Here is a 16295-nt window from a genome sequence, read left to right on the forward strand (position 1 = left end):
ACACATCTGAAGTGAAACTGCATAACAGCTTGTGGCTACAGTCACAAACCTATTCTCCAAAGCAGGTCATAGACTTCTCTCAACTTCTCTCATTGCTACATGGCTGCAGTAAGTGTATTGCATACTTTTTGGAGTCATTTGGAACTCTGTGGCAACTAGATTGAGATGGTTTTCCTCATTGCTTGCCTTGTTATTTATTACTCCCACACTGTCCTCAAGTTAGCCGCAAACTATACTGCTGCTCATTATAACATTCACCTCTCACTCCTTTGTGCTCTTTCCCACCATCAGTGAACATGTACTGCTAGTGTGTGTGAGTGGTTCTCCATCATCATACTGTATAGTCTCCACTACCATGCATGCTCAGTCACAGAGCCCCTGCAACCTCCTGACTAAACGTGGCTAACTCGATTCCATCTTCAGAGGATATAAAAAGTCTGCACACCCCTGTTAAAATTGCAGGTTTGAAACTGAAACAATGAAACTGAAATGAACAAAAGTGGAAAAACAAATAGAAATGTTTTAGGGAAATGAAAAAGAAAAAACTTACAATGACTTGGTTATCAACTCCTCAAACAAAACCACCTAGGTGCCAGAACAAAGAAGAGCCTTGATGCATGCCTTCCTTGTACTCTGAGAGATGGTGGGACCAGTCAAGCAGTGCTAGAGGATCAGAGGGAGAGTGGTGCAGTGTGGGGTGTCATAAGTGCTTTAAAGTAGGTGTGTGCTGGTCTGTTTTTGGATTTGTAGGCAAGCATCAGTGTTTTAAATATGATGCGGGCAGCAACAGGAAGCCAGTGGAGTGTAGCAATGGGGTGGTGTGGGGGAACTTAGAAAGGTTGAAAACAACTCTTGCAGCTGCATTCTGGATCAGTTGCAGAGGTCAAATGGAGCAAAGAGGCAGACCTGCCAGGAGCGAGTTGCAGTAGTACAGTCTTGAAATGACAAATGACTGAACAAGCACCTGAGTGGCATGTCTGGATAGAAATGGACAAATCCTTCTGAGGTTGTAAAGGAGAAATCACAATGAGTGCAGTGACTGAAGGTGAGATCTGAGAGTTGTCCAGAGAGATCACAAGAACCTGATGTAGGGTTGAATCACCTGGAATGAACAGAAGTTCAGTTTTGCTGGGGTTAAGTGTCAGCTGATCTTATCATGCCATCCATGATAAGATGTTTGCCAGACCCGCTGAAATTTGAGCAGAAACATGAGAATGAGAGTGAGGAATGGAGAGGATAAATAAACTGTCCTTCACATAGCAGTGGTATGAAAACCCATGTGAGGATATGACCTTACCAAGAGATTAAGTATATAGAGAGAGAACAGAAGAGAACCAAGTACTAAGCCTTGTGCGACACAGACAGAGTGGATTTCTCCAGGTTGGGAATAACCTTTGCATGCACTTGGTACATGACCATGGAACCATTAATGATAGTAGTGATGAAGGGGAGGAGGTCTTGTGAGATGGTCTGGAGCATTGTGGAAGGGATTGGATCCAATGGGCAGGTGGTAGGATTGCAGGACAAGATGACTTGCAGGATCTCTTCTGTTGCTAGATGAGAAAAATGTGCCAGCAAAAGAGAAGGGGAATCCTGAATGTGTAGTGTAGGAGTTGGGGTAGGAGTGAAGGTCTGGCAGATTTTTTCCCATCATAAAAGGTGGCAAAGTCTTTAGAGGACAGAGCAGGAGGAGTGACGAAGGTTAAGAAGTGAAGAAAAGATCTTGTGCAGAAGCTTACAGCTTTTCCTTGTAGAAGGTAGTCTTAGCAAAAGTCACATCAGATGAGAATTTCGACAGGAGAGCGCGGTAAGAGACAATATCCTTGTCGAGTTGTGATTTCTTTCACATTCTTTCAGTTGTTGTTTGTTTTGGGGGATTTCTCCCTCCAGTCTCCTCTTCAGGAGGTGAAATGCATGCTCAACTGGGTTAAGGTCTGGTGATTGAATTGGCCAGTCTAAAACCTCTTATTTTTCCCCCTGATGAAGTCCTTTGCTGTGTTGGCAGTGTGTTTTGGGTCATTGTCTTGCTGCATGATGAAATTCCACCTAATCAGATTGGATGCATTTCTATTTAGATTGGCAGACAGAATGTTTCTGTAGATTTCTGTATTCATTCTGCTGCTACCATCATGTGTTACATCATCAATAAAGATTACAGAGCCCATTCCAGAAGCAGCCATGCAAGCCCAGATCATGATACTACCTACACTTCCTGGTCAACAAGAAACAGCTGTTAGTCACATTTTCCAATTCTTTTGATCACTTGAAAAATGGGTGGATTCAAATAAAAGGTACCATAAGTTGTTTAACGCATACAGATGTAAACATCAGGAAGTGAACTCTGAAATTCTGATGTATTCTCTCATGTTCATCTTTTAATCTCAAACCCATTGTCTTCAATGTACAGCAAAAACAAAAGAATTGGCCTTGCCATTCCAATACTATCAGAGGGACTGAATGTGGATTTCCTCTGGTAACACCTTCTTCTCTCTGCCGGGTCATTCTCTCCTGTTGGTTCATTTACCAGTTTTGAGATTCTGCCATCCGAATACAAGTGGGCCTCTGGCTACATTCTGCCAGTCTGTTTGAGTGTTTGCCCCTGAATGACTGCAGCATCTGCACTTGCGCTTGTGCAGCTAATGTACAACTCTACTGGAATTCTAATTTCACTGGAAGCAAAGGACATACACCAACTATGTGTCTGCACTGAACATCTTAGAGAAGCAATCTCCAGTTTGGATGTTCCCTGCACTGACTGCTCAGTGATGCTGATGCTGATACAGCACCTGGCTGGCAAATTTGGACCCTGAATCAGCGACCCAAGTGCCACAGCCTAAACAACCTACTAGTTATAAACATTAATGCCCAGTGAAGATGAGAAAGCGAACAGCTTGTGGACAACCTGGCATCAGATGAAGCTCACATGAAATCATTCATCCTAGAACTGAAGGAAAATGCAGCTCACAAGTTCTCCTTATAGTCCAAGATCTTATTCTCCCTCCTTCTCCTTATCCAAAGAGCACAAGGACATTATGTCACCTTCTCTGGGAGACATTTCCCATCTGACAATGAAACGAAAGTTGAAGCATGATATTGAAAACCAACTCGTTGTGGCCAAATGGGGGTGGGTGGATGAATGATATTCAAACTATCCTAGCAATACCAAATAAGTACTGACTACACCACCTGGAGAATTTCACTCCAGAAAATAGTAGGAATATATTAATAAATTCCTGTTGCAGGGAAATTACAAAGGAAGATATCAGAGACTTGTTTCTAAGTTGGATGGGCAACTTTATTGCTTAGCTTGAAACTACATACACTGTCACATCAAAATGGGATCCAGTTTATATTAAAAGAATTCATTTATACATTTATTAATACATAAAGTTAAAAATCCATCTTACAAAATATACTGCAATTATTAAGGCACAAAAAAGCACATACAGAGAACAAGTGCCAGGTATGTACAGTATATTGGTTGTTCAAGAATTCAAAATGAGGAAGGAGAATACCAGATTAAAATAAGGACAAAAGGGAAGAAATATCCCCCACTGGGTGATTACCTTTCACTGGAAGGAAAGGGCCGTTCACCTTGCTCGTGCCTTTTTGTGCCTATAAACACGCAACCACACACATACACACATACACACACGCACAGTAAAGGTGTGACAGAGAAAGAGTGCACCATCTTGTATATCTGACCAAACATGTACACACATTCATCATCAGAGTCAATCTAGCTATGAAATCTAGCTTTACTTGTGTGTTTACATTGACTCCGATGCTGTCTTGAAGCTCAGTGACATTCCATACAAGAACCTAGTTACAACATAGTGTTTGCTACATGTAATTAAGTAATACATGCACTTACAAATAAATCCACTGAATCACACAGCATAGCAATAAAAATATAGTGTATACCTATATTTTACCTCCTGAATTCAGTACCGGATGCAAAACACTTATAACAGAAAGCACATCAACATGCACGTGCATAGAGCTGCATCTGCTATTAACATACCCAATCCATTTTGCATGTAAGGAGCCAAATGGTAAAAAAAGGAATTATATCCCCAAAACATACCTTAAGGTAGAAAGGTTTCCCAAAATGGGACACACAGTAAGAGAAGCAATGTAAGCAGGAAGCTTATAAATGCATATTGCTAATGTTATATATACTATTCTTCATACACTAATGTGGGGGAGTGGGAGGGGTAGTGGCTGTCATGGCCACTAATGTCTGGTACACAGGCAGCGCATAAGCTCTGGATTCAGCAGTATGCTGAAATAAATCTGGATGAATCTCTACCAGCTCACATGCAGTGCTGGCAGGCGCCAAACAGGCTGTAACTGCCACCTTTAAAATGGCATAATAAGCCATTCTGGTGGCAGCCATGCCGGGTACATCTGGATTCAGCGGTATGCTGAAATAAATCTGAATGAATCTCTACCAGCTCATGTGCAGTGCTGGCAGGCTCCAAACAGGCTGTTACCACCACCTTTAAATGGCAGAAACCTGAATTGGGGTGGATGGTGCAAACCATAGCCCTGATTGGTCATGAAGGATTTCAGTGTGCCACAGTGAAAAGTCTACATTGAGCATCACTGGCCATCTGCTGTACCATGGCCATGCTCCATGGTGCATTTATTTTCCATTTGTCTCCATGGACCTTTTTTCAAAAGGGCTGTTATGTACTTGTACTTGATAGTACTTGTTTTATGTGGTTTGCATGGAGTTTCCAGGATGCAGTTTCAAGGGAGTGTGGTTTCAGACATGATGTCATGGCACAATCATAGGGATGATGGGGAGGCAAACTACTGGCTTTCGCTTTGCTAAACACCTCAAGGTACCCTTGATATCCAGGAGGAATTACTTTGCAGGAGGAGTCAGGATTCTCAATGGATGTCGAGGTGGTCATAAATGCAGGTACGTAGTGGCAGATGCCTAGGCATTGTGGAGCCATTTGTCATGGCTATCTGCTGTTGTTGCTCCTTGACTAGGCAGTCGTATGCTGCTAGTAATTGCTGACAATCAAGCATTCCCACTGCCTCCAGGCTACCGGTGAAGTATATTGTCAGGCAGCAAAGATGGCTGCAGTTGCATATAATGCTTTTATTGAAGTTGGCAAACAGCAACAAATCCAAAAAACATTTGGCTTAAACATGGTCAACAACAGGAAGTAGGTGAGAAATCACAAAAATCACAAAACCAGGAAAACAGACCAGATCAAAAACCATGAACGAGAACACTAATACAAAGGCTTGGTACATCAGAGCTGAGCGGACACTTCACAAAGATCGAGTGTGTGTGTGTCTGGTCTGCATATATATATGTGCTTATATATGTGAGTGGTAATTGAGTCCAGGTGTGTGATTAGTAATCTGGTGATTGTGAATGTGACATTAAAAGAGAGGTTGGGTGTTGTAGTCCTTGGAGACCATATCTGTAGGACGTGGTGTGTTCTGGGAGATGGAGTTCAGCACTGATTCTGGCATTGACATAACACTGTATTAAATAAGAATCTAGATTTATTTTTGCTATTTTCTATTAAGATGGAGAGATATGCTCTACTATCGTTAAGAATGCTTTCCTTTCATGCAGTTTGGAAAAAAGACAATAACATTTAATAAGAAAAAATAAACTTAAGATGTAACATCAAACATTCTTTTAATATTGTGCTAAGAGTACAATAAGTTTTCAGATGGAGATTTCCAGAGTTGGGCCTTTAAATTTTAGCCCCACAATTCATTTAATTTAATCAACAAAATCAGTACCAACAATAAGATTCCATCTCTCTAACCACTAAGTAGTCAACATATGTAGTAGTTTCTGGTTTCTGTAAAACAACTTTACCTTAGACTGCTTTGCTAAATTGCCTTTATTTTACTGCATTTACATGTGTGCATCAGCATATTCAGTATTTTTGACAAATCCTATTAGTCAGTTCTTCTGTGTATAGGCTTCCTTAATATCCATCTTGGTTACAGTTCACAGTTGTGAGTTAGAGGTCATACACTGATACATGTGTTGAATGAAATATACTGTATACTGGCATAGTAAATGCTCAATACAGTGGGACTGTTGATAGTTTGTTTTTGTCATAACCCTAAACAACTGATCTTTATTAACAGATATGTTTCTTTTTGTCAGTGCTTAGAGTTCTGTAGTGTGACTGTAGAGATCTGTGGCAGTAACCCTGTGTGTCTTGAGCTGTCTTGTGCAGTCTGCAGTACAATAAAAGACATACATCATTTTGGGGGCTTACACTCAAACTCACTGCCTACACATTTAAGCCAACAATTAACAAATGAATAACGTAATAAGAGCATTATAGGAAAAGAGTGGATTTATTTATATAAATAAAATCATGAAAGCATCAGGCGCAGCACAGTGGTGCATTGGATAGTGTTGCCACCTTACAATTCCAGGATCACCGGTTTGAATCTGAGCTCAGGTTTTATGTGAGTGTCACATGGTTCTATCTATGTGGGTTTCCTTCCACCTCCCAAAAACATACCACTAGGTGAACTGCCAACTCTAAATAGCCCATAGGTGTGAATAGCTACGTTTTCATCCAAGGATTTTTTTTGTGAAAAAAGGTTTAGCGCATTGAAATGTTTACCAATATAGCTAATCTAAATGCAAATTATTGATAAAATTTCACAAGTGTCGACATAATCTTTTTTCATTTAACTTTAGTGCATAAATCCTATGTCGATACTTCAAATGTTGCAAAAAAAAAGTTTGGAAACTGTTTTGTTTTTTGTTTTTTTTTTGAGAAAAATGGCATTCACACAAAAAAGTGTCACATGACAGAATTTACATCACGTGTCCTCACAACATGGTGTGATGGGCACAACTTCAGGACAAATTAATTGGCACAGCATCTCCAACGTGGGACATGGCATTCTAAAATGTTGCAGCCAGAAACTTTCTGTGAAGTGTTTCTCCACCACTCCCTCCCAGAACGCCCTATAGCCTGGTCTCTCCCAGACCCATGGGCTTCGTCGAATAAGGGCTGTTACTTGGAGCCCTATCAGATGAGCAACTGCTCCGTTCTGACATCATCTTCTGATATTTCGTACAATTGCAATTATTTGTGAAATTAAAATGACAATAAGCTGACCAATTTCAGTTAATTGTCTCAATACTCTCTCCATTTTACAAAGATTTGAGGACATGTGAGACGCAAAAGATACACAATTCGCGATATACCCAAAATTATGTATGGAAACAGTTCAAGGCAGATTTCTTTTGCGATACACCAAAACTTAGGCGACAATTTTTTTTTTAAGGATGATGTCATCACACACCATTTTATCTGTAAAAGTCCAATTGAATGGAAACAGGTGGGAGAGAGCAAATTTCTCAAAATTTTTTTAAAGGATTTTCTCTTGATAACAGAACATCCCAAAAAAGGTTGCTGGAAACTTGGCTAATGAATGTGCATGTGTATATGCATAGTGCCTTGTGATAGACTGCTGTCCTACCCAGTGTTCCCAGGATAGATTGTGGATCTGCCACAGCCCTGACCAGGATAATGCAGTTACTGAAAATGAATGAATGAATAACGGCATCACTTCACATAACGGCAGTTAATCCAAGTAAATACACATTAATTATTTTTTTATTTGTGATTTTCGATGTGGATATCTAAGAGATTTCTATCACCAACTTACTGCTATTACAAAAGTAAACTAGACATTATATAGTGTATATGGGTGGAATTAATAGTATACATTGAATGTTTAATATACTGTAATTTGGCATGCATATTCTTAATATAAAAACATATTTCATTCATTTTACTTTTCCTACTTTCTACTTTTTACTTCAGGCCATCTTTCTTATTTTGTCTCTTGTGTTTCTCTTTTCTGCATATAAAATGATGAGATTTCCATTACACAATCCACAGCATAGACTATAATACACAAGACTTTCTCAATCTACTACATACTAATGAAACTTTGTAACAAAATACATTTCAGAAACTTACTTGTAGAAATTACTCACTTGTACTGGCTCCATTCTCCCCAAGAGGAGTTAGCCAGGTCATCCTGTGCTCTTACACAAACTGTCACCCCTTTTTTTAGTGGCCACTGCTGCTCTTGTGTTAGGTCAACCTGAGCACAAACATTAAAAAAAAAGTATAAGAATTTATAAAGTAGGAATTTGTGCTCCTGCTGACAATGGACTAATATAAAAAGCTGCCTGAAAGTACACTTGAAATAGATACTCAATTTTCCTGATGTGGTATGGGAACAGGTGGCCATACCTTTGCTGATCTGCGGTTAGAGCAGTTACAAATCCTTTTCCTCCGGCAGCGAATCTCTTTCACCTGAAATGTAAGCGGAAAGTAGGAGAAGGGTGTGCTCCAGCTCTCTGGGTACTGAAGCTCCAGAATATTGTTCTTCTTATTGATACGAACCATGTCTGGCCTCACTACAGTCAAAGACACACATGACTATGACCAAAAGGCTCTTCTACAAATTACCTTTATCAGATGATTTGTTAAAGATCAGTGGTTATGTTACTGCTCTAGGGACCATGCACTGACAAAAGCACTTTATTGTACTGTATACATACTGTATGTATTTGTATAATGACAAAATTTAATTGTGGAGGTGAAGTGCTTGGAACTTTGCCTTATACAGGACAGTTGACATAGCACTTGCTTACTACTGAACACTCATTCACAAAAATTTTTTAAATCATTACCTATATCTGAGATTCGAAACTGCAGATAATAGGTCTCAATGACGTAGTTGCTTCGGAAATAAATGGTCAAATCGATGTGATCCATCTCCTCAGCATAGGGACAGTATGCATGATCTTGGCATGTGATGCTGCCTGCACTGGAGTCCAGACTGCAGCTAATGTTTCCCACAATGTGAGAGCTGTAATGGAAATAAATGAATGGGACACACGAACAGTATATACCCATATTTGTCACTGAGACCTAATTCCAATCCTGGAGACATTTCTCGACTCTGAACACATCTGACCCAGAGAACTATTGCATTGCTATAAAACCAAATGAAATGGTTGGGGTCATGCTAAATTGTGATCAGAATGTGAGAACATTAATATTGCATTGACTCTAACTGTGTATGGCATTAGTGGCCACATGAACTTGCCGTGTTATTTTAATAAATGCAACTTTTCCAGCTCTTGTTTCATCCCAGGCCCAGAAGCACCGAAAGGAGCCACTGTAGTTGTTTGTTGAACAGTGGACATAACCTTGCCAACAAAGGAAAAAGAGACAATGTAGTTAAATTTAATCTTATTTTAATCGCATTGTTTCTTGGGAATGCCTAAATTACTCCAACTGTTTTTAATTCACCTGCAAATTGAAAGAGTTCATTTCTTTTGTTATTAACACTTCATTTATTTGTCCATTTGTTCAAAACACACCTACCTGACACATGCACTGGCATCTCTTATCATCTCAATCAATCAAAACATTTCAGTAAATACACTGCAATAAGAAAAGTCCAGTGCAATAATTCTGATGATTCTGTGATTACGTACTATACCTTTCTCAGGTGTGCCTTTAATTATCTTCCTGTATCTCCACTGCACCAATACCAGAGTATGGTTCAGGTAGTTACCCTCTGTGCTGTAACAGGTGTATGTGCCTCCCTGTCTCTCCTCCACTATCACAAAAACTCTGTTTCCCTGGAGTGGGAGCTCCTCTCTGCTCTCTCGCTTCCATATGATCTTCTGTCCCTCAAAAGCCTCACCACACACTAGTGGAACCAGCACCTTACTGCCATATTTGGCCATATCTTCATCCACCACCAATTCTAGTATAGAGTAAGGGGGCAAGAAGAACATGATAAGAAATAGAAAGTGAATTCTGCTAAGGCCATTCATATGTATATATATATATATATATATATATATATATATATATATATATATATATATACATGTATATATATATATATATATATATATATATATATATATATATATATATATATACATGTATGTATATATATATATATATATATATATATATATATATATATATATATATATATATATATATGCTTATTAGGACTTTATACAAAATATATATATGTTTATTAAGACTTTATACAAAAGTCTTGTTTTTATTCAAATGCAGTTCAGTGCATATTAACCATTTGCTTTAAGAGTCCAATAACTTTCTGCCACTTTGATGGATCCTGCTGAAGCATGTGGAAGAACAACCAGGATGCCAATCACAAGAAAAATCATCTGTGTGAATAAAACAAGAGCTATTAAACATAGAGATGTTTCCAAGTTTTAACTCTAATAAGGTTTTGTGGAACACATTTATAATTAACATCACACTTGTAACTGTATTCAAAGTCTTCAGCACAAAAATTACAATTAAAAGTTATATTTTTTAAGTAAATGTATTTTAAAAATCTAACTTATTCCCATTCTTCAAGAAAACACTTAAAAATGTTTTGCTGGTTTAAGATGTTCTTATATGAAATATAAAAATACATATATTTGAAATGTCCACTGATTGTCTTCATTTGATCACACCCTAAACATCGTTCAATGGTAATATTGTATCATAAAACATATTGTATATTGTATCTTAATGAGTAACACATTCACATGACACAACACAAATTTATATCATTAGTATCATCATTTTTGAAAAGGTATAACAAGTACAAACTTTCTACATATATATCTAAGTTCTATATACCATATAACTTAGTACCTTCTTTGCATTATGCATCATGGGTGCTATTGCATTTAGGCATTTTTTTTAAATTTCTATTAGTGAAGAATGATAAAATCTTTTGTGAGAAATATAATTTGTCTGATGAAACAAAAACAGTTCTTGGTACTGGATTTTTGACCATACTGTATTACGTTGATGCTAGATACTGGTCTTAAATAATCATGTCCATACTTACCTCTTCTCTAAACCCCAAAAGAACAGAGACAGGCATCTACTTTCCTTCTGTGTTAAGTACAGATCAAACCTTTTGAAGGTTTAAACCTTTTAAATCTTATAAATGTCAGAAATGCAGAATTTCCCCTCCCAGGAAAAGTCCAATTGCTGCTGACAAGCTCATTGGTCTCACTTCCACTTCAACAGCGCAGAGCAAGACTTTCCGTGTCCCTGTGGACACCCCCTGCTCTCACACTCTCATGTGTTTACATTGAAAAAAAATGATATGATGACAGATCGTGATTTTGCTGGGTCTCCTAAAATCAAATAAAACCAGAGCTATATGCCTTGTTAAGAATGTTTGGTTTTAAGTACTTGCATATCTTGTGTAAGTTTTTTTTGTTTTTCACTTCAAATGAAGTAAGTAAACAAGTACATTTTTAGTACAACATAAGTAAAAAAAAATGTTAGCAGATTTGGATGGGCCAAAGAGAATGAGACCTGATTTGTTTTGAGTTAATTGAAAAAAAAAAAACTAGCCATCCAGGTCTTCCGAGTAGACACACTCAGATGCTGTAGTGAGCACAGACCATTGAGTTTTAAAGGGAGCTAGATGTGGGTGTCATCTCTGTACCAATGAATAATTAATTTGTCGAATACTGTTTTTATGTTTGTTTTTTTATTAGACTCGTTTGTCCTGAGCAGTTAAACTGCCCACAGTTCTTAAGAAAAATCCTCCAGGTACTGCACATTATTTGCTTTTCCAGCATCTTCTGCATATGAGATCCATCTTTTCACACTTAGGGACTCATGCACAACTATTACACAAGGTGCAAACATTCACTGATGCTCAAGAAGGCAACACGATACATTAAGAGCCAGGGGGATGTAAAATTTTGATCGGTGTAAATTGTTATTATTTTGTCTTCTGGGAAACATGTAAATATCATATGTAGCTTCTAATGGGCAGTACTAAATGAAAAAATAAGATCTTTAAACAAAATAATAACAATTTACACTGATCATCCTGTTCAAAAGTTTACATCCCCCTGGCTCTTAATGTTGCCTTCTTGAGCATCAGTGAATGTTTGCACCTTTTGTAAATAGTTGTGTATTCCTCAGTTGTATTCAGTAGGAAAAGATGGATCTTAGCATCCTATAGCCACTGTTGGAAAGGGGTCATAAATGCAGAAGATGCTGGAAAAGCAAATAATGTGCAGTACCTGGAGGACTTTTCTTAAGAACAGTGGGCAATTTAACTGTTCAGGACAAAAAAGGGACTCATGAACTTTTACAAAACATAAAAACAGTCATTGAGCATCCAGGTAACAATGCACAGTATTAAGAATCAGGCTTATGCAAACTTTTGAACTGGGTCATTTGTGTAAATTCAGTTATTATTTTATCTTGTGAACTATATGTAAACATCTGCTCTGTGAAATAGCTTATTCAGAACAGTACTAAATAAAAAAACAATATGCAATTTTTATGATTATGACATTTTGCAGATTCTGCAAGGCATGTGTAAACTTATGACCTCAACTGTATTTGTGACCATAGCTACTCCACAGCCCACCAAGAGCACTACTATGAGTTTGCCTCAGTAGCTAGCTTGAAAGTTTTCACTGATAGGTAGCCAGTTCGTGTAGCACCATTTTTGCATTTTTTTCCCCTTATGTAACACTGAGACTCAGTCAGAAGAAGAGACCCAGCATCAAGAAACCAAAAATGTAACACTTCCATGCAGAATTTTTTTACAATGCCAAACTCCAAATGCATCTGCTTGATTTGCCAAGTAGTCATTGCAATTCCAAAGGAGGGGAACGTCAAGACGTCTTTCCAAAATATACACAGAAACTGTGATGAAGAAATCCCAGCAAAAAGTGAATTCAGAAAGAGAAAAGTGAAAGAACTGAATCACAATTAATTGCCCAACAGTCGATCTTCATAAAGCATTCCGGGTGAGGGTGAGTCATGCTATAGTTAAACACAAGAAGTCATTTCAGGGTGGGGAAATAGTCAAAGAAGCCTTAGCTGACAGCACAACCACAATGGTGGGTCTCACAAATGGGTTTATTGCCAAATGCAGGGGAGACAAAGCACCCTGACTTCCTTACTTATTACTGTATACTCCACCAAAAGGCACTATGCTCAAAAATGTTAAACATTCACAAAGTATTGGATGTTTCACAAAAATTGTGAAAGATCTCTGCAGAGATGGCTATTTTGTTCATACATGGAAGAATCTGATGGAGAGTATTCTGATCTCATGCAACATACAGATGTCAGAAGGCTAAACAGAGGTGAATATGTATTAAATATGCAATTTTTATGATCCCTCTTATTTATTTTTTTTAAACAATTATTAACATTTTGCAGATTCTGCAATGCATGTGTAAATTTATGACCTCAACTATATGTCCTACTTGTGACCATAGCTACTCCACAGCCCACCAAGAGCACTACTATGAGTTTGTCTCACTAGCTAGCTTGAAAGTTTTGATAGGTAGCCAGTTCGTGTAGCACCATTTTTATTAAAGTATTAAAAGGTTTCTTTGTGTGTTGAACCATACAGATTGCACCCAGCAGGAAAACAAACAGTGGCTCTTAAATTTGCCATTAATGACTGATCTAACCAACGTGTTGAACTGGCTGAATTTAGAGCTGCAAGGCAAAGACAAATGTGTGGTGGACATCACACGTGGTGATCAGCTACATGAACACTTTCAAATGAAAACTGAAGTTACTGTCCTCCAAGTTGCAGTGTCATGACGTACTGAACTTCCAAAACATGTCATTGGAGCTGGAAAAGCAGATTGCACACAATTGAATAATGTGTAGTAGATTAAACAAATTCAGAGCATGCTATCAGACTTCAAACAGTGCTTTCAAGATTTTGGTTCGCTTGAGCTGATTGCAAAATTCATGTGCTTTCAATTTAGCGGATCAGCTGAAGCTGAAGTGCTAGCTTCAAAAATCACATCGTTGTTCCACATGGACTAATCTGCACTGGAAGATACATTTTTAGCCCTGCAAACAGACATTCAGATGATGTAAAAGGCTGCTGCAGGACAGTTTTTGTACTGGCTGAGGAAAAGTATCCAAACATCAGAAAATGGGCCACATACATTTTTTGATCAACCTACTTATGTGAATCAGCCTTTTCCCACATAAAAAATAATGAAGTCTAAATATTGGTCTACCCTCACTGATGATTTTCAGTCTATTGATTTTTTGCAATGCTGATAATAACAATATAGGCTATGGAAAGGCATTTTAAAAAAATCTCTCTTAAGTTCTAAAGGGATGAGCACAACTTTTTTTAAGGTAGATCATGATGACCTGTCCACTGGAAAAAAATAGATCTCAGGCAAAAAAGTGTGGGCACCCCTGCTATAAGATATTCACAATAAACTATTGTTAACTATTAAGTGATGTGATCAGATGTGATCTGATTAAAAAAAAAACAAAAAAAAAAACAGCTACTTTTGTATTTCTGTCCAATGCAGCACCATGTGCAGAAGAAATTCATTTCATGCTACCTGCAGCTTATTTTCAAGCTCCTGGATATGGATGATAATGGAGTAAGCAGTCTTTAGGAGTTCAAGGTCCAAAACATCTATATCCAACAAATTGTGCAAAATTCAAACAATCACTCTGTTATTTTTTATTTATTTATTTTTATAACTTTCCTAAAACACTTTGTATACATTAGTTTCATTTAGCTGCAGTTTGCCAGTATGATTTTTACCTCACTGTAATTTTGGCAGCTGATGGTTAAGTATGGCTAGCTGTGATATCCTCTGAGTGATTTCATGAGGATTAATTAGAGGATTATTTCATGAGTGAAAACTTAATGTCACAGTGAAAGGGCAATGCACTGACAGGAGATTTACCCACTACATAATTACCCGCTACCTCAGATATGGAAGTTGTGCTGACACTGTATGACACGGAAAACAAATGTTTTCTCACAGCTAGTCTCACTCCCATCTGACCACAGAAATATTTCTGACCACAGAGCAAATCTCTCCATGCTATAGTCGGAAGAATAGGAAGTAAAAGTGTAAAGCAATATATGACACATTAAAGCTTAGAAAGTGTAGTTGAATGTTAAAGGCTAGAGGTCAGGAATTACATGATTGACATGTGACATAATAAAAAAAAAAAGATAGATTACAAAAGCCTGGAAAGTTTGGTGTAAAGTGAAGTGAAGTTATTAATCCTGCTGCATTGTATGATAAAAGTAAGAAACACATAGACTACATACTCCTCATATTAGGGATATGACAGTATATTTATTATACAATATGTTTTGTTTTATGTTTATTTGCTTACAAAAAAACACTACATCAAAAGACCCATCTCTCTCTTCAATAATATACAATAAAAGACAGTTTGCATATTTGGCCCACATATTGCTATTATCTGGTACTTTCGGACAAAATGTGGAATGGCTGCACAGGCTTGGGCCAAATTTGAACCCTATATGTTACCTTCCAAATTGGATGAAAAATATATAGGGTTCAGAATTCTTTTTCAGATCACCTTGAACAGAGCTATAGGGCCCAGATAACAACACACAGGTGTTTGCCACATGTGGTGTGGATATGACATGCCATAGAAAGTGTTTATATGTGAGCTGGGTTTGGCTGACTGCTAGAAAACCTAATCTAGACTTTTACTGAGAGTGGGACTCATATGGCAGCCTGAGGGGATGTCTGTTATTTTACAGCTGCCCACTAACTCATTTCATTTCTGAAAACTGTATGTCATTGGTTCAGGGGATTTATTATGGGATTTTTTTTTTCCCAAATACTATCCAAAATTCAAGGGGAAAAAACCTCAGACATATGGAAACAGATTTAATTTTTTATCTCAAGAGAGAACAAAGGTGGATAAACTGTTTATTACTACACTTTATTCACATTTGCACTAGCAAATTAGAGATTATATATATATATATATATATATATATATATATATATATATATATATATATATATATATATATGGAGTGTGCTTATATATGTGAGTGGTAATTGAGTCCAGGTGTGTGATTAGTAATCTGGTGATTGTGAATGTGACATTAAAAGAGAGGTTGGGTGTTGTAGTCCTTGGAGACCACATCTGTAGGACGTGATTGGATATATATATATATATATATATATATATTTGCACTGACAGTCTGGCAGCACTGATGCAGTGGTGTGTTGGCAGTGTAGCATATCTACCCATTTCTGATATATACCTATATATCTGTATATTATATATATATATCTGCATACCTTTGGCCATATAGTGTACGTGATGGTCAGGTGTCCACATACACAATATGGCCAAAAGTAAGTGGACACCTGACCGTCACACCCATATGTGGGCCCACAG

The 16295-nt window shown here is 37.6% G+C and overlaps 1 protein-coding gene across 1 annotated transcript; it reads right to left on the reverse strand.

Annotated features, from left to right (window-relative positions):
- Positions 1-7832: 7832 nt before the first annotated feature.
- il12ba (interleukin 12Ba) lies at positions 7833-10288 on the reverse strand. The gene is made up of 7 exons (XM_026918084.3): positions 10153-10288; positions 9541-9810; positions 9142-9244; positions 8723-8901; positions 8280-8446; positions 8018-8127; positions 7833-7878 (listed from the first exon to the last, which is right to left on the reverse strand). Exons 1-7 carry the CDS (start codon positions 10247-10249, stop codon positions 7833-7835), a joined length of 972 nt encoding a protein of 323 aa, XP_026773885.3. The 5' UTR covers positions 10250-10288.
- Between the last annotated feature and the right edge of the window lie 6007 nt (positions 10289-16295).

Source organism: Pangasianodon hypophthalmus, chromosome 7 (genome assembly GCF_027358585.1).
Source record: "Pangasianodon hypophthalmus isolate fPanHyp1 chromosome 7, fPanHyp1.pri, whole genome shotgun sequence".
Taxonomy (NCBI): domain Eukaryota; kingdom Metazoa; phylum Chordata; class Actinopteri; order Siluriformes; family Pangasiidae; genus Pangasianodon; species Pangasianodon hypophthalmus.